This window comes from Silene latifolia, chromosome X (genome assembly GCF_048544455.1).
Source record: "Silene latifolia isolate original U9 population chromosome X, ASM4854445v1, whole genome shotgun sequence".
NCBI classification, from domain to species: domain Eukaryota; kingdom Viridiplantae; phylum Streptophyta; class Magnoliopsida; order Caryophyllales; family Caryophyllaceae; genus Silene; species Silene latifolia.
This window is the reverse complement of record NC_133537.1, coordinates 216,843,796-216,867,495: the sequence shown is the minus strand read 5'-3', so window position 1 is coordinate 216,867,495 and position 23,700 is coordinate 216,843,796. Positions and strand designations below refer to the sequence as shown.

Sequence of the window (23,700 nt, the reverse complement as noted above, 5' to 3'; positions counted from 1 at the left end):
CTTATATTTGACCATAACCTTACAGTAAGATGGTTTCATAAGAGAAAAACAATTACATATGTTCATCCTGTACTTCCATCGTGGCCCACTAACGGCACTCAATATATGTCTATGGATCTCTCTTCATTGGAATTTAAATAAATAAATAAAAAGGCCCCTTCTGGATTGTGTCTTGTAAGAGTGTTGCGCTTGCACATGCCGTCTCGGTGTGGTGGCAGCCGGCATGAGGTGGTCCGGTGGTGTTAGGGAAGGGGATGTATGGTATGAGAGGCGGATCTCTGAGATCGTCTGAGGAGGCCGTCAAGACCGGCCAATGTAATCAGGGGCGGCGTTGACGGTGGTGGATGGTGACTGACGGGTGGTGGTGATTGGGGTTAGAGCCTAGAGTGAGAAAATTGAAACAAATTGAATTGGGACAAAAAGAAAATGAAATTAAAATAAATGAAAGGGATAAAATGGTAATTTACGTCCATGAAAAAGTAAAACTCGTCCATAAATGAACACCACCCATATTTATTACTAATAAATGGATTTTCCTTTTATATAATGGGACTGTCTCATAGTGTGAGACAGATCTTGTACAATAACTACTGAGCATCTTAAGATCCATTAAAAGCTTTGACCGGAAAATTGGGAGCGCTACCAATTTGATCGACCCCAAGACTCATCGCAAGTCTTTTTAAAAAATTTGATGCATCTTGACGCAAAATGACGAGTAAAATTAGAGGTCATGTTTGAACCTCCCTCTTACTTGGACATGACCTTTACACAGTTACAATCATCAAGCTACAATTACAACAAATTACCAAAACGTTGTGGTGTCATGGTGCATTGCATTCTGCAACAAGTCTTACACCCATTTAAAGATTCAAGGACAGCCTCTCTTTGCGAGAGACGTTTATGTACAAGTGTATAAGACTCCATTTCACAAATTTTAAGGGAGTTGACATTATCTTCCCTCTACCAGAGTCAGACCGTAGTTGTGCTTTGACTGGTCAAGTAACCATATTTAGAACTCTCCGTGTCACTCGTCATGAAGGTCGAGTCATCAAAGGTCCAATCGGCCAAGTACGTTGGTTTTGAGGTTATGGTTCCGACTTCGATACTCCCAGTTAGCATTGCCAGAGCCCGCGACATTGTTGGGCGGTGTCCTGGTGAAGTTTGGGTGCATAAAACAGCCACACTGATCACTCTTCTCACCTCTTCCTCGTTGAACTCTGACAATCGTTTATCGACGAGATCCACGTCTTGACTGTTTTCGTGAAGATGCCAAGCCTACATATGTAAAGGTGAGTGAATGCACAGTTTTTTAAAAGCAATTTACCTTCACACAAAAACTTATACTAGACGTCTTAAATATGAGACCAAGGATTTAGCCTTTAGGTTGATCCTACATGTGAAGTTGTCTCATACAAGACTCACTATTACCTTCATTACTTTCCCTAGAACTTTGATAGCATGAACCTTCAGTCATATAAAGAGAATTGGAACAAAATTTTGTAGTTTTGAGGTCATGAATAGGTAAAATAGGATAGAAGTGCTACCAACGTACCCAGTCAAGAAGATACATTTGTTCTCTTTCCAAGGTGGAGTCAGAATTGGGTCTACCGCTCACGACCTCCAGAGCAACAACACCAAAACCAAACACATCGACCTTGTCCGTAAGATGTCCACGCATGGCATATTCAGGTGCAAGGTACCCACTGTAGAAGAAACAATTAAATGCAAATAAAAGGAGGCAGGAACAAAAAAAAAATTTTTGCTTCCTACTACGAAACTATGTTAGTGAGACACATAGAAAGTTTGTGGCAGGCCCAGCTTTAGAGAGCCGTGGGAGCATGGTTGTAAACTTTAGGCTGATGCAGGACCAAACAGTTATTATATAAGAAAAATGAATTCAGGAATGTGAACCATAACCTGCCTTATAGTTTAACAGAGAAGATGGCTTTCTTATGTCTCTTGTAAGAACACATGTTTTTAATCTTTATCCGTGTGTGCCCAGTTCCCCTAGCTCCGCCCATAGTCAGATATGGATGTGTGTCGCAATGTGAAACACTAATTTTTGGCATAGGCCAAAGATCTTAGTACTAGTGTCATGTCGGAACGTGTGCAAACATGACACAGCCAAAGTGAAGTGTCAAAGAGACATAGTTGGGTAAAGCAAATCTGGCTATTAAGATAGATGATACAAAATTACAAAGTGAAATAACTGCAATAAACTAATGGATCTTACATTGTTCCAGCAACACGGGTACTTATGTGAGTCTTTTTATCATCATATAATTTTGCCAAACCAAAATCTGATATTTTGGGGTTAAGATCGGCATCGAGCAGGATATTACTGGCCTTGACGTCTCTGTGCACAATGCGAACACTTGAATCCTGATGGAGGTAAGTAAGACCTCTTGCCACACCCACGCATATCTCAAACCTCTTGGCCCAATTGAGGTTCAGGTTACTGTCTCCTGTTGGAAGCATACACAATTCAAGCAAACAGAACTACAATATAATTCTTTAACATTGAGGCATATCAAATGGTCATACCGAATAAGGCTTGATCAAGACTCTTATTTTCCAAGTATTCATAAACAAGCAAGCGTTTTTCGCCTTCCAGGCAGCATCCATACAATTTCACCAAGTTGCGATGTTGCACAGCAGAAATAGCAGCTATTTCTGCCATAAATTGATGTTTTCCTTGATGGGATGCTACTGATAGCTGTTTCACTGCAACTATTCTGCCATCACTCAGCACCCCCTGTAAGTGACAATAAGGCTAAAGAGTTAGTCATATAACTTTTTGTCTACTCAGATTATTGAATTATCCATTCTATTTTTCTATTTGCAACCGTCATGTTTCAATGAACAATGAGATTTATGAGGAATTCTAATTTCTAAGTATTAAAAAAGTCACCTTTGTATTTTAAACCTTATACATTACTCTATGGTTACTCAAAAGACTTTGATCAATGTTTAAATTTATTTTCTATATTGACTTTTAATTTTTTTTTCCTTTCTCTTTTCTCATTTCCCTTACTCTAGGGCTTTTCCTCCTCCCTCCTTTATTTCACCATAGCACTATGGCATAAAATCCTCTTACCGTTATTTTCCGTTATATATCACTCAAAGAAAACAACATCATAAGGGACATGATCTAATAATATTACCTGTTTTTTTTTTTTTTTTTTTTTTTTTTTTTTTTTTTTTTTTTTTTTTTTTTTTTTGGAAAAAAAAAACTTACAAATGCTAAGAGGTAATAGTACAAAAAAAGAAAAAAAAAAAAAAGCAAAGAGACATGAGAGAGAAGATAGACAACAAACATATAATAAACTCTCAGTTCAGATCTTAAGAAGCGGAGATTTAATGCATTTGATAAACATTCTTGACATTACCGCTGGCTTGATCGCAAGCCGTTGCGTGACATCCTCCATTCCCCCAGAACAAAGAGTTCACGACAGCAGACAGCTACACTAATTCCGCATTTTCAAAATGATGCACTATAATTTGATGATCCATACGGCCCTTTTAGCTGACCCCAAATTATGTTACGACAACCTCTTTGTTGTTGTATTTACTTTTTCAACAATGTGTATATTGCTGTGTGGATGTGGTAATCAGTTAACTACCAACTTGACTATAGCATGGCAGTATTAATACTTTAGTATCACAGATTCGCAACCCTTGAGTATTTTCTTCCCACGAATCATTTTGTATGAAATGCTCCTCATTGTTCACCTCCTTAACCCTTTATTTTATTAATTCCTGTCCTTCGTGGGGGAGAGGGGTGATATTTACAGAAGTGAAAAAACTTCACTCCTACAAAGATCAATCATTATAATCATTTATTCTCACAGTTTGTGCCACATTATCACTCCTAGCGAGTAGAATATGTATATCACATGAATGCAATGCAATATTGCGTTTATCTCTTCATGAATGACTCCACATAAGTCATGATCAGAAGTTCACACAAGGATGAGCTGAAAGTCTGAAACCGAAAGTACTATATTCAAAAAGTAAAGTGCTTAAGTCATAAGACTATCTTTTTCAATCAAAGAAAATAATACGCTAGCAGAAAGAACAACTAAATATGCTTTTGATTCAAAGGTCCTTCCCCGGCGTGTGATGAGCAAGGTCATATACACGTAGCCTACTGCATCAAGCGACTGCTAAATCACTACATAAGAAATGCAGTCTAGTGAACCATTTTGAATTATTCAATGATAATATAGTCTTGGAGGCTATCAATCTTCAACAATTTTTTAGTTAAAAAATAATTTAAGACGCTACCAATGCAGTTCGGTAGATCTGTGGATGACCAGGAAAGCTCTAGCAAATTGTGACACTACTTTCTAAATCATATCAAGAGCAGAATCATGTACCTTAAAGACAGGTCCAAACCCTCCCTCTCCTAGCTTATTTGAAGAGTTGAAGTCCCCAGTGGCTGACCTCAGTTCAGCATAACTGAAAGTTTTGGCATTGATCCCAAGGAGCTCTGGAAGTTCAAACAAACAACAGTCATAAAATAAATTGAAATAGTGCATAATCAAATGTGGCTGACAGGACTGAAGTACAAAAAGACGTTTTTTGGCTATTTCTACAGAGTGCATTTGCAGCCATACCATCTTCTGTTGCACGTAGTCTCCTTTTTCTTCGAATATACCAACAACCAGCGAAAGAGAGAAGGGCTATTACTACAACGGAAACAACCACTCCAACAATGACACCAGTTCGTTTTGCGTTTGTAGTTGAACTTACAGGCCTAGGCTGAAACACTGAACAGCCACATTGTTGTTCAGCAATGATTTGTTTTAAAAATAAAAACAAGTGTATGATATTAATCACCAAAGTGGATATATATTACATGGTGTAGCACTGAGAGCTGATATAGAAGGTCCATATGTTCCTTGAAAAGGTATGCAGCATGTCCCTTTTCCAGCCCAAAATAGATGTATTTCAATGTAGTTTGATGTCACCTGAATGGTGTAATTCCTTCCAACAGGTGCGTATGACTGCCCTCGTGCCTCCTTACGAATGTCAAAATCCGTTTCCACGCGATTTCCCTAGTTCGAATATCAACAGGGAAGCAGAAGGACCATTTAGGACTTGTTTGAATAGATGCAACCAGATTGGGACAGTGGCGTGCACCAAAACGAAAATGAAATACTAGACGCTGATTTTCCATGGGTTAAAACCTAATCTTTACCATATTGTCATAATCAGACTTTAATAGTGAGAAAGTGTAAAGGGGTTAGGGCGTCGTATCATGTTCTTCTTTCCAAATATCTCCTATGTTTGAAGGGTTTTAATTTGACTTGTAGGAAGAAAAATGGATCTCGCCTGCGCCTCTTTATAGGCATAGGGGTACTAATACTGACAACATCTGAAAAACATCATGCAACCACGACCATCTAGAAGAGAGAAAAGTAAGACCTCTAAAGAAACTAGGGCATAAGTTTTGATATCAATGGAATTGTGTTCATACTTGCATCTATTCCTTGCTTCAATGTTCCAAATAATTCATGATTGTAGTTGTAGTTAAGATAACAATTTACCAAATTTGATCATCAATAACAATAATAGATGAAAAGGGGAACAAAAAAATGATATGAATATTAGAAGCTTTGGTCAACATGTTACCTGAATATATATGTCAAAAACACGCCTCCCAAGACTTTTCCATGTTTTACCATTCTCAATTTGTAGCTCTGCAAACTGTAACAGCACACTGTATTTACCATTCTGAAGCCCGATCCCATAGTACCTTAGTGATCCAGCTGACAGTCTTGCTGTCTGGAACAGCTCAGAGTCCAGACTAGTAAACTGGCGTGGAGAAACGTATGTGTACGTTACATTGTTATTTGAGGTGAATAATCCCACATTACTGACTGCCCACTTGTCAGTACTCGTCACAAAATAATTTGCAGGACCAAGCGTTTCATCATCATTTTCATAAAGAACTTGATTAGACGCTCTAATCTGTCGACCACCGCATTTAATTGCAAAGTCGGAGTCTGCACAAAAGTCGGCAGGCACACAGATAAGTCACTCTAATTGAATATCTGAAGGGAAACAAAAAAGCATGTAAAAAGCCACGTTAACAAGCAGAAAAATAAGGGTGTGTTTGGGTATAAAAAGAGGGAAAGGGAGGAGAGGTCGATGGAGGTGAGGGAAAGGGAGAGGAAGTGGATGAAGGGGGGCAAAAAGGGAGGGGAGGGAAGGGAAGGGGAATGGAGTAGAGGAGTTTTCCCCCCAAATCTTTTCTATGTTGGAGGGTTTCTAATTTGCCTTGGGTGATGGAAGATGGATCCCTCCATTCCACCTTTCCCTCCCTTCCTTTTCCCTCGAAATCCTCTAATTCTAAACAAACCTTAAGTAGAGCATAATTCCAAATGTAAATATAAATATATATAATCGATGTAGAAAAAGATTGGTATATATAATTTCAGGTCACAAGCGTGAACAAAAATTTTCTTTCATCTTGGAAGAACTGTAAATAACTATATGGTTTTTTTTGTCATAAATTACCTTTTATGGTGTTTGTTAAAAGACTACCTTACTTTTATTATTTTGTTTTCCACTACCTTTGTTTTGTTTACTTTTGTTACAAAACTACCTATGTTGGAGTTTAGTGAGTTTTAATCAATTTTCCGACATTGATCAAACTCGCACACTTGAGGTAGCATTCGCTTATGATTTTCTTCCCTTTGAACACCTAAAAATGTGCAAATAAGGATCTTATCTTGCTTTAGAAAAGAGAATAAGAGGGATAAAATGCATGTTGCTTTGGGGAAAGACGAGAGATAAATCAATTTGGAGGTGTGGAAAGGGAGTAAAAGCATACATAAAGGTTACGCTAAGCACATGAGTTTGATCGTTGATGAGTCATAATTATATACATATTTATGCCTCCCCTTAATTACTTTTGTTACGTTTTTCGTGTTAGTTTATATTAATTACATGCCTTTTATGCTAGAATGTCGATACTTCAGCTATTCGGTGTATAATGCAGGAATGATGCATTTATGGAGCAAAGGAATGAAATGATCACCGCGGAGTGGGCATGAAGGAATACACGGAGCATGGCACGGGAATCTAGAAGAATAAAGGAAGAGAAGTGAAGAAGACAACACGAAGAAAAGAACTCAAACAGGGAGCATACTCGATCAAGCCCAAGTGACACACCCAGGCTAGATGAGTACACACTATTTTGAGGATATTTCCGCAATTTCCTTAAGTCGGTTATGTTTTACTATAAATACCCTCGTACCCTATGTTATTTTTACGCTTTATTTTACCTAGCTACGTAGATTTTACCCTAGAAAACTCTCTAAAAACTCTTAGGTTAGGGGGCATTTGGTTCAACTAAGGGAAAGGGTATGGATTCGGAAAAAGGAATGAAAAGGAAAGGAAAGATTTCACCCCTATCCTACTCACATGTTTGGTTTGAAATTGGAAGAGGGAGGGAATTATGGACTTCAACCACCTCAACCATTATCACCACCAACACTCATCACCACTTTCACCACAGACAACCTCGCACCACCACTACCAACTCCTGCCTGACGCCCGAAACCGCCAACACCATTCACGTCACCGGAGATCTCCCTCACAATCCGTCGAAATCCCTTACCCACAAACCCTAACAACCACTTCTACCTAATAAGATCCCTCCCCCACTCCCGAAACCTCCTTCCCCACCCTCCAAAACACCAGACCTTATGTTTAGAGGGCGGAGAAGGAGGTTTTGTGGGTGGGGCAAGAATTTTATCAGGTGTAAGTGGTGGTCTTGGCAGGTTTAAAATGGCGTTCAAAGGTGGTCGGGATGGAGAAGGATATTCGCGCCGACGCTGACGATGGAGGGAGGGAACGGCGGCGACACTGTCGGTGGTGGTACCGACGTGATGGGTTGTAGTAGGTGTCGACGGTAGTTGGTATAGGTGGTGAAGAGGTTGTGTATGGAGAGAGAAGGGAAAGGGTATTGGAAACCCTTAGGGGGGTAGGGGTATCAAACCAGATGGAATTGGGGTGAACCCATTGTGGGAATGGGGAAAGGGAAACAAAAAAAAGTGTCAAACAAACACCAACAAAGGGAATAGAGCATTTTCATTCCCTTTCCCTTTCTTTATTACCCCGTACCAAACGCCCCCTTAGTTCTTTTGCTATTACTTCCGGATCTACAACTCGTTCTACCTTTGTTTACTACGGTATTTAATCTTTCTTCATTAATTATTCAAATTAGTTATTCAATTGTTATTGTTCTTATTGCATGTCTTCAATTATGTCTTCAATTATCATTGTTGTTGTTAATCTTCAATTAGTAGATTATACAACTGGTTGTATGTAGTTTATGTACAACATTTTCAATGTTGTCGAGTTTGGTTATAAAGTTGTCGAGCTTTACTAACAAAATTGTCGAGTTACAATACAAAGTTATTGAGCTTAAGAGGAATAATTATTAAACTCAATAACTTTTTAAATTAGCTCAATAACTTATAAAATAGTTCGACAACTTTGTGTAAAGAACTCAACAACTTTAAAGCGGTTGTACAATGCTAATATACAATTGGTTGTAAGATAGTATTTGTGGTTAATCTTAATAGCATGAGTAGCTAATTTAATCATCTAGGGTGAAAGGGGATCTAGGTTGTTAGAAGGGTGATTAATTAATGAATTGATAGTTAAATTGCTTATTCGTTGTTGTTCAATTTATTGTTCTTCATCTAGTTAGTTAATTACTAGTCAGGGTTAATTGACTAGTATAGCGAATTGAGACTTGCACCGACCGGGTTAGAATCAATATAGGTTGCGATAACTGAATAGAGATAATTTAATGATAATTTAATGATAGCGACTGCATGTTAAATTAGATCTAAAGGGAATATTGAATCAACCGATCATATAACCTTGAACAACGTAATTAGCTCTGTTAATGAATTAAATCTGACCCCCGAATAACTACCTAGTGAACTTCATCCCTAAACTCTTTAATATTATTGAATTTGTCTTTATTTACATCGCAATTAGTTTTTAGCAAACCAATCAAATCCTTCAAGAAAACGGTTACTTTAAGACGAACTTAAAAATTAGCAAACTAGAATAATTAACTCGCCTCCATTCGACCCAGGGGCGGAGCCAGGATTTGAAGAAGTTATGTCGGGCTAAAATTTCGAAACTGTTGAAACAAAAAAAAATTCTAGGTTCGAAATTGGGTGGAACCTATATTTATAACTTATAAGAAATGATAATATGTTGAATTTGTACGCGGGTAAAATTTAAATAAATCTAAGTACCTCTCAATTTCACAAGAATGTTTTGTTTTACGAGAAATATTTTAATACAAAAAAATTTGTGTGTCCTCCGGGAGGACCGTACTCCTTATATCCAAGCCTTTATAATATTTTATTGGTGGATTGCTTTTATGTGTAAGGAGGATGGTTCTTCCGGAGGATACAAGAATTTTTCTTAAATAAATCTATATATATATATATATATATATATATAAAAGAGAGTTTTTTCGAGCGATCGGAGAGCGTCCACATCATCAAAAATAAATTTAGGAAAGTTAAATTTTTGATGTAAAAAATAAAGTGGAGAATCTTTTAATTATTATAATATGTATATTTCCTAAATTATATTTAAGTGATATTTCCAATTTTTATATCAAACTTTTACATTTCATTTGTCAAAAAAAATATCGTTACAAAAATTATGAAAATAATATAATTAGCTTTGTGGTAAAAAATGCTATCATTAGAGTATAAATTTCATATATTTGCACATATTAAAGATGGTGTACTTCTTAATATGAAAAATTGTGTACTTTTTTGTATGTTTTGTCCCACATTGAAAAATAGTAGTAGGTGTGGTGAACATACTACATATAAATAGTAGAATTGTCCCACATCGAAAGATTAGTATAAGGTGGATGATTCTATAATTATAAATAGGATGCATACTTGGAACTTAAGCATCAACCCAAAATCTTCTGAGTCTCTTAAGTATTGTCTTGGAGAGCTCTTAAAAGTTTATATCATTATATTTTCTACCTATAGATTTTTTTATGTCTCACATTGAAAAATAGTGTAGGTGTGGTAAATATACTACGTTTAAATAATATAATTAGAATTGTGTTTAAAAAAATTCTATCATTAGAGTATAGGTTCATATCATTTGCACATATTTTAATTATGATAAAAAAATTAAAAAACCAAACGTATGAATATTAATAGATAATATAGTATTTGCTTATTATTAAATCGGGTTGGATGTCGAATTAGGTTCAAAAAATATGGTATTAAATTTAAATATAACTATTATTAAATTTAAATATAACTATTAGATATAATGAGTAACAATTAACCGTATTCGGTATTCGGGATCTGGTTGAATGTCAAACTAAGTGCAAAAAAGATGGTGTAATTCTGGGTATGTTATTTGTCCCACATTGAAAAATAATGCAGGTTTGATGATATACTACGTATAAATAGTAGAATTGTCCCACATCAGAAAAATAATCCAAGTTTGGTGAATATATTACTTATAAATAGTAGAATTGTCCCACATCGAAAGATTAGTATAAGGTGGGGTGATTATATGATTATAAATAAGAGTTAACCCACGTATATATTAATCTTTAATTTTTTTTGAAAGAGATATTTTAATAATATGTAAACAAATCATTAGACATATAATGTAAATATTAAACACTTATGTTTATTTTTTTTGCATTATAAATAAGTTAATTACCTCGTTGCAACGCACAGGCATTCAAACTAGTTAGTTAATATATATGTAGAAAATATTTTATATTGAGAACCTAATAATTTATTTTAATAACTTGCAGATTTAAATATGTCAAATTCTATCATAAGATATCAGCTTATTAAGATACAATTAAAATGTACATAAAATTTCATGTTAATTATAGGTTATTCTCTTTTGGGTCTGTCCTATGTTATAAGACGGTGACATAAGAATGTTGTTATATAATAATATTTGTATTTATGTAACCTTAATTTATTTTGAATATTGTATATTTTAGGATAATAATCAACCTATTTATGTGTGTTGGTTATTATTATAAAATATTACATTACAAAATAAAAGTTCAATAATTACTAATTGTATTCTGAATTTGTTATTATTGGACACGATCATTCCATCCCGGACATATTCAATAACCACTTAGATGATGTTAGACCGGTCTTATATTAGAGCAAGTCTGATGGTAAGCTAGTATAAGTACTATTTATATATGCTACTTGTACAAAAAGTTGAGAATAAGACGGAGTAATTTTAAAGAAGAAACACACATATACAGATTTCCCTTTTTTTTAAACAAATTAGTAATTTAATTTTATAAATTATCGACTATAATATTACGGAGTATATTTTTATAAAAATAAAAGTCAATGATTCACCTCGGTAAAACGAAAACTTCATATATGAAACAACGGGGAGAGAGTAATTTAATTATATGATTTACCGACTAATAATTATTTTTTGGTTACACACCGACTAATAAGTTACGGAGTATATTTTTATAGATTATGAATGTAAAAAATTATCCACGGAAAAAAAGAAAAACTAAGGGAGTATGATTAAATAACTTTATTTATTGGAACTTTAAAAAAAGGTGATGTGAAGGGGGTTTGAACCCCCACCATTTATCCATTGAATTGTTCTTAAAGCAAGTGTTCCAACCACCTGTGCTACCTTAATGCCATGTATGTTATGAAAGCAAATTTTATTTATCCCCAAATTTATATAGGGCTATAGCCCATATAGCCCAAAGGCTAGATCCGCCCCTGATTCGACCCTTTCTTACTGCTAGCTAGGATTTATTTTGATAGGCCAACGACTGAAAATAACCTTTCGTAGTAGAAAAATTGAGCAAAACTCGCGTGGCTCTTAACATAGGTAGTTTCGAGCAAAGATAAATAAAACAAAGGCAGTGGAAAACAAAATGAAAATAAAAATAAGGTAGTCTTTATACAAATACCCCTAAATATAAAGTAGTTTTTGACGGCGTAGAGCAGGGTGATTGTGTGTTATTGATAGTGAGTATTAGTGTTAGGTGGGGAAACGGGGAAAGGGAATGGGAAACCTTGGGGTAGGGTGGGGAATCATTTTGGAGGAATAGAGGGTAATCCTAAACCTGAAAATGGGTAAAGGGGATGTCACACAAACAACAACAACAAAGGGAATCATACCTTTTGATTCCCTTTCCCTTTCCCTTTCCCTTTCCTAAAGACCCCCAACCAAACGCCCCCTAACTCTCTTCTTTTCCTTCCTTGTAACAGATCATTGCTTTTCTTCTCCTCCCCTCTTATTTTTCATTACAACAGATCGTCGCTTTCCTTCTTCTCGTCTCTTTTACCATTACTCAAACTTAAAAATGGAAACCTTAACATCTACTATATCAGTGTTGTGTCTACTTATGTTGTATCGTATACTTATGTGTCGCAGTAACTAGACTCCACGAGAAAAAGGAGAGTGGAACTACGCAAATTGTTCTTTAATCATAGATATATCACACATGACTACTGAAGTTTACAAGCGCAACAACTTTATAGAAACATATTTTCATAATGAAGACAGTTTATAGGTTTCCAAATTTTCAGCACCTTCTGCAATGTATTTTATGAGTGTAGATCACATTGACATGATGAACACGTGAAATATTCAATATTAAGCTTTTGGATTGGCCTTTTGCCTTTTCCTCACTTTGTGTCGCAAAAATATGTTGATCTCATAAAAGACATGTACGAGGGAGCTACTACAAGTATACGGACTAATGTTGGGAAGCCAGAAGAGTTTCCAATTCAAGTTCGAGGTTCTGCTCTTAGTCCTTTATTTGCTATTATTATGGGCGAATTGACGATATCAACTCAAGAGGAGGTTCTATGGTATAATGTTCACAGATGATATTGTGTTGATTGACGAGATAAAGGATGAAGTCAAAAAGAAGTTTGCTTTGGAGACGGATGTCAAAATCTCGTGGCTTTTTACCAAGTAGAAACGGAATTTTTGAAGTGTAACTATAGTGAGAACGGTCGAGCGGATGTAGGGAGGCAGGGACAATTACTCTTGATGGGAAATTTGTTCAAGGTTTTAACTTTTTTAGGTATTTAGAAACTTTTAAAGAGAATAATGGAGAATTGGATGGTGATGTAGCACAAAGAATGAAAGCAGGATGATTGAATTCGAAGAGTTTCACATGGTCTATGTGATTTGGGTATACCTTAACTTGAGCCGAGTGTATCGGAAATCTGTAAGCTCAAGCTGGATGTGCGGCCATACAAGGAAAGAAAGGTTGAAGAACGAGATGGTTCGGGAAAAGGTAGGAGCTGCGTCTATAGAGTATAGAGGATAAGATGAAGGAAAATCGTTAAGCTGGTTTGGCCAAGTGAGACGTAGATCAGAGAAGGTACCAATTAGGATTTACGAGACTTGAAAATGGGGAAACGATAATATTGTCAGAGAAAACATGGCATTGGAGAGGGCACTCTGGAGAGAAAATTTGGGTGCAGGATGTATAGTTTGTTTTCTGGATTGTTGTTCTACTTCCATTTATAATTTTTTTTTTTTAAAAAAAAATCATTAATTTACAGCTTTTTTATCATCTTCTATTTTTCAAACCTTTCTACCACTCAATTTTTTTGTTCCCACATTGTCTAAATTTTACAACCTATTAGTTTTGTTTACATTTATTTTTTGTTTTTACAGATATTATGATCATTATTATTATTTCTCTTTTTTTTTTTGTGCATTATTGAACTCGTGCCCAATGGTTTCGAACGATGATTCATGTTAGCCGACCCCAAAATCATTTTGAGTCTCAGGTTTTGTTGTCGATTTGAATCTGCCTTTTATTTATCAAAAGCTTAGCTGCTGCCCCGCAGCTAGAGGCCCGCCTCCACCACATTTAATTTATGCCAAGATCCTAGTTTCTTGTTCAGGAAACACAGCATAGAGTATGTTCTATCAGATGTAAACCTTGACAATTTTAGGGAAAACAAAAAAGATCTAATTCCTAGTAACGCAGTATACAAAAACCAATCAATCAGAAATGTGGTGATATATACACTGAGAATTTGAAACTAGTTCACAAGCAGACAAGTACGAAAGAATAGTGTCTAAATGCACTTACAGCGTCCTAGACCACTGTTGCAAGGAAATCCGTTCTGCACACAGTTCAACCCTGAAGGCAAAGCTCTACAAAGAAAGTGCTAAATTAGTTGCATTTTGGTTTTTTAGATCTCATCGCACTCCTTACAAGACGTAAGAAAAGTGTGATGAAGTGTCGATAGGAGCTTTTTCTTCCAATCTAACTTCCATCTACCCAATACTTGGGATAAAAAAAACATGTTCAAACTCACGCACGAACACACATGCACCTCTGCTACTCAGACTTGTTTAACTTTAAATGTCTTCAATACTTGTGTGTGCAAATGTCAGACGCGGCTACTTTGAAAAACTCGGATCTCGTTAGCTAAAAATGAAATGTTCAAGTGCCACAAGCACGTGAGTATTAATACCTTAATGATAAAAAAATTTAAGTACACGCACAAGCACGTGAGTATTAATACCTTAATGATAAAAAGATTTAAGCATAATCTAGAAACCCAGAATCAGAAGCGCAAGAATTGTAGAATGAGTCGCGAAAGAAGATAATGTTCCTATTAAAGCAAGTCGTTCGGTTTTGTCACAGGGCATAGTGCCTGAAAAGCTCAGGCCTAAGGCGGCGGCAGAATAGATCTGAGGCCGTACCTCTGTCACAAAACAAAGCTGTTTTCCAATGACCTATTATGAAAATTTCCTCAAAAGTTGTATAGACCAACTACGACATACTACGGAATATAAGAAGCTCAAATAGTTAAGTGAACCATTTTCTTTATTCCATTATATTTCAGAGATTAAAAATGTGTCTATGTCCCCATAGGAAATGGAAATGGTGTACAGTAAGGTACTAAGTGTTCTCATGAACACGTTTATCTCGGAAAATGCAGGACTAGAGACATGTTGAAATTCAGACAACAACCATAGAGCGACAAAGGCATATAGGTGTAACTTAGTAGGAGTCTAGTTTTCTAATGTTGGTGAAATTTGTCTTTCCAGATACGGCATGGACGTAAACTTATTTTGAGTGCAATAGATGCCTCATTTGATGTGGAATTAGTTTCCTGAAGTACAAACAGGAAGGTCTTTGTGAATGAGCCTAAAATGGAAAATGGGAAGTTTATTTTTAATAGAAGAGACTACAGAGTACATATTTATAATAAAAATGGGACCTATTGGCTGCTTACTATATAATTGCCTTATCAAAATGGAATTATGAAGTAAAAATATTTTCCAGAAAAAAAGGCATTCACCTGCTGTTAGCGCTTGCATCCGAGAAATTATTCGCGACCAAGTTGCTGTGTTCACAAGTGAAAAAAAAAAAGGTTAGGTTAAGATCCAAGGGGGACAGGCATGCTAAATACGGGATAAGAACACTCAACTGTTTACGGCACAAGTGATCACTTATCTTAATTAGAGAAATAATGTAGGTACCGTAGAATATAAAACATACAGTTGCATACTTAGTTGGCTAACCCAAGATGGGATGCTTCCAGATAACTGATTGTATGACACATCTCTGCACACAAGCATGTCAAACAGTACGTTAGGATGATAAAGAGAAGTTTCATATAAATAGATTGTTATATTTAAGGTTAATCATATTACGGCTGACTAGTTCAAGTCTGATGTTTGCAACTTGCTGTATGTTGATCATACCTTTCATTGTCATTATAATATAGTGTCTCTGCTATAACTAGTTACCCTCTTTATATGATTAACCTTATATTCTCCTTCTGCTTTCATATACTTCTCACACTTTAGAGCTCAAAGCATGAGAAAAATATCGAAACAGTTTGCTAGCATCCATAAGAACACTCCCTACTCATATAGTAAATTCAGAATGAAAAAATAAAATATGAGATCCCTCTGTTTAAAACAGCCTAATAATTTCAAGGTCCGGGGAGTTAAAATGTCAAGCAATGCCACTTTTGCACAATAAAAGTTAACGTTCAAAGCACTACTATAAACTGAAGCTCATAAAGGACAACAGAGAGTCTACGTATCTAAACAGGAGCAAATGTCATATCTAACATAACAGTACAACAACAAAATTACCCTAGTGCCTCAAGGGCTCCCCCAAATTGCGGAGTAAAGGGGTCGGATGTACACAACCCTACGCCCTTACCCTAGTTAACAGTACAAAGAGGCAGCTCCTCCAAATTGATTCTTTCCAGATGACAACAACAACAACAAAGCCTTGGTCCTTGTCTACATTAATTTATGATATTTAATAATCTGATATTCAAGGTGAAAAAACAAATCATGCTTGATGTTCATTATATTCTACCTACCCAACTGTTTGACATCTCTTCAAAAGCATGAAGAAACATTACATATCAAGCTTGTAGAACTCACATATTGATCAGAGACGAACTCTTCTGAGCAGGAAGGCCACCTGTAAGCTTGTTATTTCCAAGAAATCTAAGCAATAATACATAATCATTATCAGACCGCTTGCTGCATAATGAACCTGGTCTTACAAATGGATAAGAGAATTCAACTATAGTCTAAGATAGTTAGTACACCTGTAACTTCAATATAATTAAAAGAAAAGTAACTTACAAATAACCAAGAGAGCTGAGGCTGAAAAGTGAATCTGGGATTTGTCCAGTGATGCTGTTAAAGCTGATGTCCCTGTTGAAAATTCACTTTTCTTAACAAAGCAAAAAAGGGAAAAGAAATACTTAACAACATCAAGCCCAATGCCTCAAAGCCGAAGCGAGGCGGTTTTCGGATGGGGAATGACGTATAAGGAGATGATGAATGAGTAAATGACATCTAAGGTGAATTGCGATAATAATGCATTGACCAACTACAACTTCACAATATAATAAGTGCAAACAGTTTTTCATGCAATTTTCCCTTTTTTTTTTCTTTTTTTTTCTGTTTTTTTTTTTTGTGTGTGTGTGTGGATAGGTTAGTGAGCCATTTTTTCTATTGCCACAATGAAAAATGAATATTTGGTTATTGGAAATGCAATGCCCAAATCGGAAAAAGAAATAGATACAAAAGACAAGAGGCAAGTTCCATAAATTTACGCGTTGATGGAGTCAAATATGTCGTGTCTAATTGTGTCTATTAGGTTGTTTATTCAAGTTTTGAGGCCAAGTTATGCACTAATCTTGGACATGCACCGGCCTATTCCGTTTCCTTGTAGCTTTGGTCGCAATGCGCTCTACCTTGGGTTGTTCATCTCATAAGACAAATTCAAGCATCCATTTCAATGAGTCGAGGTGAAGATTTCGTTTTGCATCAACCAGGATATGAAGCTCACACTAACCAAGCAAATACAAGTGAAGACGGGAAAGTAAAGAACCAAGCTAATGAGCAGATTTTGGTGACGGAGTCTTGCGCATTTGCGCAGCCTGCGCCACTGCCAGGATCCTAACTTAACATTCCGTGTTTGGGATTTGATATGACGATTTAACCTAGAAGAGAGTGCACCCTATATATAGCTCATGTTTTGAAGACCTAAAAAAAGACCTTATTATTGAATAATCAAAAAGGACTTGTATGAAGGAAAAACTTAGTATTTTGGAGAAAGTTGTAATCTTTTGTTGGATTTTGATGTCAATCTTTCCATTCACCTTGGATTCATCCATGGTTATGGAAGGCTAGACCTTTTTACTTGATGTAATTTGGAATTCTCTACTTCTTTTAAGCTTTGTAAGAACATTCTTAATCTTTCTTCAATAATCATTTCATTTCCTTTTGTTTACTTGTTTATGTTGAATGTTTGTGTGTTGGGAGTAGCTAACCTTGCATATTACTCATTGAACTATTGCAATTTCTAGTATTGTGTTCACATCTCTAGAAATATATGAAGCAAACTTGTGTTGTTATGAATTTGTTGTAAAGTTTGTAACTTTATGAGTAAGGTTTGAAAGTTAGTCTTGGGTTAGTTGGTTTAAGCTCTCACAAGTTAATACTAGCTCTTTCATTTGGTTTTGTTCTTAATGCTCTTATGTGCTATCCTTTGTGTGGTTTTCATTTGGGATAATACATGAGTAGAATTGTTTTCTTCTAGCTTAGGAAGAAAATTTTTACCATCTTATGAAAGTAGTATTAGGTAGTTATTGAAGAAAGAAAAGGAGGTGTCTTTGTGGCTTAAGGAATAGTGATTGACCAAGTTACACCAAGTTTTCTCCTTTATATTGAATCTTGCATACAAGTTGTTTGTTGAATTGTCTCAATAAGAAATCTCCATTTTTACTCTTTTTCATGTTTGTTTCCAACCAAATGCCTTTTCCATCTATGTCTCCTACTAGTTGAACATTGTTAATATCCATTGTTTGTGATTAACTCCATTTGTTAAAGTTTAAATCGTCATTAAGGTCTTAATTAGTAGTAGAGTCTTACTTAGTGTCTTAAATAGTTTACCATTCAAGTTTTAGTTGTTAGACCTTCTCTTGGGTTCGACCCTTACTTATGCTATACTATTGTTCTTAATTGCATAGTGTAGAGTTGAGTTTGGTTTTAGAAATTGTTAATTTGATAGTTAATTCTAGTTATAACGACACCTAGTCTTTACTTATCACGCGTATATAGAGTTTCTTTGAAAATACCACCAAAACCAACTTCTAATAGCCCTTGTCTAAGTCATTCAGGAAACAATCCACAAACACCAAGAAACGCACCCTACTTACAGAAAAGTCAGACTTTGTAGTTGTCCAATGCTGCTGGGTATAATACCTGTGATGATGTTATTCTTCAAAGCTCTAAAGGATATTAAATAAGATAAACTTGTCAGGGGAAAAAAGGGTTATCAGAAAATGAAATTGTGAAGAATATCATCAGTGTGCTTGGTTGACTTACAAGATGTTCAAGGATGTCAAATTAGTTACAAATTCCAGCGAAGTGCTGCTATTTGACAAGCCGCTTATTCTCCTAGAGATGGCATGATTTAATAAATGATTAGTTACACTTATAAGACTGATGAACAGACGGGAACACTCATACTCATGATATACTCAAATCGAGACGTATGAACAGAAAGAGTGTGCAAGTGCTACAGGAAGAGAAAAATCGCCCTGAAAAGGAAACAACTCACAATTCTTTCAAAGAGGTTAGATCAGATAATTCAGATGGTATTGGTCCACTGAACGCGTTCCCCTCGAGCCTCCTACATTACAGATTTCACATGTTTCAGTTAACATAGGATGTTTAAGATTGTGGTGTCACACCACATTCTGCATACGTACAATAGTATAGCTTTCAGAGGAATTAAAATTAAATGATTGAAGCAGCACAGAAAGAAAAGTGGTAAAGTTAATGGACAGGATTTTCCAGTCAATAATTCTCACAAGACTTGAAGCTGGCTCCAACCGCCAATAAATTTGGGTATAGCTCCCGTAAGGTCAGTGTCTGATGCCCACCTGAATGATGGAAATTAGAAAGTATTTGCCGCCAGTTAGTAAATATGGGAGTAAGGAGTTTAAAATAAGATAACTTTTGCAATGACTAAACCAAGAACATCTGTAGGGAAATGGTGTTTAAGCAGTTCAGAAGGGAGCATGCTTAGTGCTTACAGGTTCTGTAGGTTCTGCAAATTGGCGAATGTAGAAGGGATCGGGCCACTCACTCCAGAGCTATCTATGTACCTGTAAGCAGTATAGAAAAAAAAAAAAAAAAAAAAAAAAAAAAAAAAAAAAAAAAGAAAGAAAAAAACCTCAAGTAAATAGTTTAAAAGAATCAAAAGGGAATACAGCGCCTCACTACTAACTTCTTGAGGAGAAGTTTTAGAAGACAATGGATACGTTAACTCTAATTTCATAAACCCAAAGAAGGTTTCATCCCAAAACCATATAGAAACTATGATGCTCGGACTTGGGTATAGATCCTAGGTTCAGATCCTTGAATTTTCAGAATCAAGGACTCATGGACATGTTTTTGAAGGATCCAGAATCTAAATATGGACTCGGCTTTTTTTAAAAAAAATTGGCAGAAGCTTTGTTCTTACAATCTTAAATGAAATTATTAAAAAACATAAAGAGGAAAAAAAAAGGAGTTTGTACTCAAATTCCAAGTTTGTCAGATTAAATTGCTAAGAAATCAAAGATTAAAATCCCAACCAGAGTTACATGGTTGTACACTTGTACTCAAATTCCAACCCCAAATGGTAATTCCAAACCCTCAAAAAAAGGACCTTCTCTAGCTGCTAAAGAACGACCATTTCTAAACTAATCAAACCAATGTCGAAGCAAAGGCCTCTGATATTATAAGAAATAACACAAAAAACGGATGAGCCACACCCACAAGGAGGAAAGAAAGTCTGATTCATGTTATCTCTTGACGGTGATGAGGAAGAAAAACGTACTAATCACTTTCAGACAGACACGAAGAGAAATGATTTTTATTATATAAATATTCATCAGAATTGTATTGATTGCCTCGTAATGAGCAGAGATAAATGATTTAGGAGGTGTAAAAGACTAATGACTGTCACTTCAATCAGTAGTCTAACGAAATAGAAAGCAGGTAGTCAAGAAGTACCAATCTAGCTTGGGACCTGAGTTACCCGATTCTCTCAATGTAAGCAAATTGTGAATCGGCTCGAACGTCTTTTATTATGGCGCTTGCTTAAAATCTACATATAACAGATACTCTTATAAAAGCGTAATGCATACCGGATGTCCCGTATTCATAACAAATTAGATAACCTCGCAATAATTTTTCGGAAAAAAAAAAATAGAAGAAACAAGAAAGTACACAGCCAATACACTAAAGCCAACATCGGCTTGACAAAAATATAAAAATACTAGGTATATGTTCATTAACTTACAGCTGTTGCAACTTCTTAAGATTTCCCATCTCTGATGGCAGGGAGCCAGAGAAATTGTTTGACCCAAAACCTCTGCAGATTTCATAAACCATGCACAGTGATACTCGACTTTAAATTTAAATGAGAAGCAATCTAAACAAAGTAATACTTCTAATTAAATCATTTGATAAAAAAAGGAGCTCAGTATTATGCTATGACCTCAATTAAATAACTGGAATTAAGCTGAAAAATAAGTGATAAGAGAAGCATTAAGCAGCAGAAAACTTACAGCGATCTCAAGTCAGTTAACTGACCTATTTCTTTTGGAAGTGGACCAGACAATGCGTTAATACCAATGTCCCTTAAATGACCAAAAATAACACAATATAGTCAGGAAAAAAAAACATTGCATTGCACACCATCAAAGATCAAAATCTCCATTATGGTATTATATTTGGGACGTGGCACCACATCACGGCCAATTTATTGACTAAAAGTGTTTTGAAAGTTACGGGCTCCACGTGACCGCGTTTTGAGGTGGTGTTGGTCGTATTTATGGTGCATCGACCAAGATCAGTCTTCAACGACTGATTTTGAGAATAAATTTCAAGCCAAGATTTAATACCAAGTCATTGTATCAAACAAGTCAATAGATTGATTCACATACAGGTACTGCAAGCGAGTTAGGTTTCCAATGCCTGAAGATAAGGGGCCTGTTAAGTAGTTCTGTGATATTTTCCTACACCACAAGAAGTTGACGCATATTAGATGGTGTATCATATCTATGGAGTCTTATCTGCAAATTATGTGATGAAGAGCCAGCACTTAGTCTTTGCAGATAAACTATGACAGACATGTTATCATGAGTTAATTAGAAAACCATACAAATTTGTGAGGTAAAGCAAATTCCATAGATCATCTGGTAGCACCCCAATTGCGTCAATTGCATAGACTTTCCTGTCAGAATAGAAGTTTGAGGAGTCTATTGATCGAATACGAAAGAGGGGGGGGGGGGGGTGAATTGAGTATTGAAAACGATGACCGCTTTTTCGAAATATATGATATAAATTAATTACTTGATTTTATTGATTGAAATCAACTAATTAAATTATTAACAATAAATGCAAAATCGAAATAACAATAATAAAGAGAGAGAAAGAGAGACACACGGGATTTTTGAAGTGGTTCAGTTTCACAAGTCGAAACCTACGTCCACTATTCTCGATTAATAATTTTTAGTATCTTTCTCCGGATTACAAAAATTACCAATCCACTCGTATAATCAACTATATGATTATAACTTAGATTGAGTATCGCTAAATACTCTAGGTTGCTCTTACGTTAATAAGAAAAGTACAACGACAAATACTAATCTCACGTTATGCGAGTGAGTATACTATCCTTGTGTACTTAGTATCCTATAACGATTTTTCTTCGAGTGATTGACAAATTTGATGCGCAATTTTTGTATAAACAAATTTGTAAAATAAGAATTAAAGCTCAAAGAATTTTGCTTAAAATATTTTTCTCTCTAAAAGTGTAGATGTGTGTGTCAACAATTATTATTGAATGAATGAGAGTATTTATAGTAGAGTGAATTAGGGTTTGGAATGTTCTGGAATTAGGGCATAGGAATGTCCTGGAAACATAAATCCCTAAATGACTTGATGAACAAGTAAGAAGCAAAAGGAGGAGTTTGGCCTCCCTAGGGATTCGGCCTCCCTAGGGTTTCGGCCTCCCTAGGGTTCGGCCCACCTAGGGTTCGGCCACCTAGGGTTTGGCCGGCCTCTAGGGCTCCTTCGGTCCACTTCTTGCTTCTATAGCCCACAACAAATCGAGATAGAATTTAGTTAAAGCCCTAGGTTGCATGACGATATAAATATCGTGTTACAAACCAATAGTTTATTTAACTTAAATTCTAATTAATTAATTCCAATTAAAATAAATACTCTCTTATTTTTATAAACCATTAAAAATATATTTTCCAAAAATTAACGCATCATTTTTGTCTAGCAATGAAGTTATGGCTATTAGGTCATAACTTCACTAACCTTTAAATCAAACTAAGTAAAATCATTACCGGATGACGACCTATACTATCTAATCTTCAGTAGATCTTCAGTAAACGAATCGTCTATTCACAAGTCTCTCATCTTGAGTCTCGTGGTTGTTTTCTAATCTTGATCTTGCTTGAATACATCGATCAAGTGTATTTGAAGTTGTACCTCCTTGGTCCAAACTTCAAGCTTGCGTCATTGTAATTGTTCCTTTCTAAATTAAGACTTAAGCACACAATTACACGCATATGTTTATATATTAAGTCCATATACAAATCATTACTGTCATTATCAAAACAATTAATTAGGACTAAAGGTCCAACAAATTCCCCCTTTTTGATGATGACAAGTCTCCTATGATTTGTGTCTAAGTCTAGTTCCCCCTCAACATAATACTTCCCAAATTATAGAACAGTTTGAGCGCAGAAACTAATGATCTCTTCAAACTTATAACTATAGAACGCCATGAGAGAATTAACTTGAGACGGTCGCAAATCATAAAAACAATTCCCCCTCTTGGCATCATTGAAAAGATAAGAACAAACATAAAACGACCAGAATAATATATTATGAGACAAGAATTAATCATGAAAAACATATTATATTAAACGCAATCTAGTTCTTAATTAGCATAATAATATTATAAACTTGCAATCACAAAAGGAATAATGCGGAATTGAAAAAGCTAATATCCATAAGGATGGATTTTTTATTGTGAGCAAAGGAATTAAAAAGATAAGGCTAGGTTGAATGGATTAG

General features: G+C 35.5%; 1 protein-coding gene across 6 annotated transcripts in view; it reads right to left on the bottom strand.

Moving 5' to 3' along the window:
• Window positions 1-709: 709 nt before the first annotated feature.
• Window positions 710-23,700, bottom strand: part of LOC141623800 (putative LRR receptor-like serine/threonine-protein kinase At1g56130) — a 40,356-nt gene continuing 17,365 nt past the window's right edge. For 2 of the 6 annotated variants that reach the window (XM_074439951.1, XM_074439947.1), the window contains 22 exons: window positions 21,770-21,841; window positions 21,552-21,623; window positions 21,174-21,245; window positions 20,906-20,977; window positions 19,653-19,724; window positions 19,428-19,499; window positions 19,175-19,246; window positions 18,940-19,011; window positions 18,771-18,842; window positions 16,687-16,758; window positions 16,480-16,545; window positions 15,575-15,640; window positions 15,375-15,419; window positions 14,153-14,217; window positions 5,638-6,011; window positions 4,862-5,060; window positions 4,620-4,772; window positions 4,380-4,492; window positions 2,545-2,755; window positions 2,234-2,465; window positions 1,553-1,703; window positions 710-1,275 (listed from right to left, as the gene is read on the bottom strand). In XM_074439951.1, coding sequence (XP_074296052.1) covers window positions 970-1,275; window positions 1,553-1,703; window positions 2,234-2,465; window positions 2,545-2,755; window positions 4,380-4,492; window positions 4,620-4,772; window positions 4,862-5,060; window positions 5,638-6,011; window positions 14,153-14,217; window positions 15,375-15,419; window positions 15,575-15,640; window positions 16,480-16,545; window positions 16,687-16,758; window positions 18,771-18,842; window positions 18,940-19,011; window positions 19,175-19,246; window positions 19,428-19,499; window positions 19,653-19,724; window positions 20,906-20,934 — 2,442 coding nt within the window. In that variant the 5' untranslated portion in view covers window positions 20,935-20,977; window positions 21,174-21,245; window positions 21,552-21,623; window positions 21,770-21,841 and the 3' untranslated portion in view covers window positions 710-969. The remainder of the gene's footprint in view (window positions 1,276-1,552; window positions 1,704-2,233; window positions 2,466-2,544; window positions 2,756-4,379; window positions 4,493-4,619; window positions 4,773-4,861; window positions 5,061-5,637; window positions 6,012-14,152; window positions 14,218-15,374; window positions 15,420-15,574; window positions 15,641-16,479; window positions 16,546-16,686; window positions 16,759-18,770; window positions 18,843-18,939; window positions 19,012-19,174; window positions 19,247-19,427; window positions 19,500-19,652; window positions 19,725-20,905; window positions 20,978-21,173; window positions 21,246-21,551; window positions 21,624-21,769; window positions 21,842-23,700) is intronic. The other 4 variants (XM_074439949.1, XM_074439952.1, XM_074439948.1 and 1 more) reach the window with 3 other exon arrangements.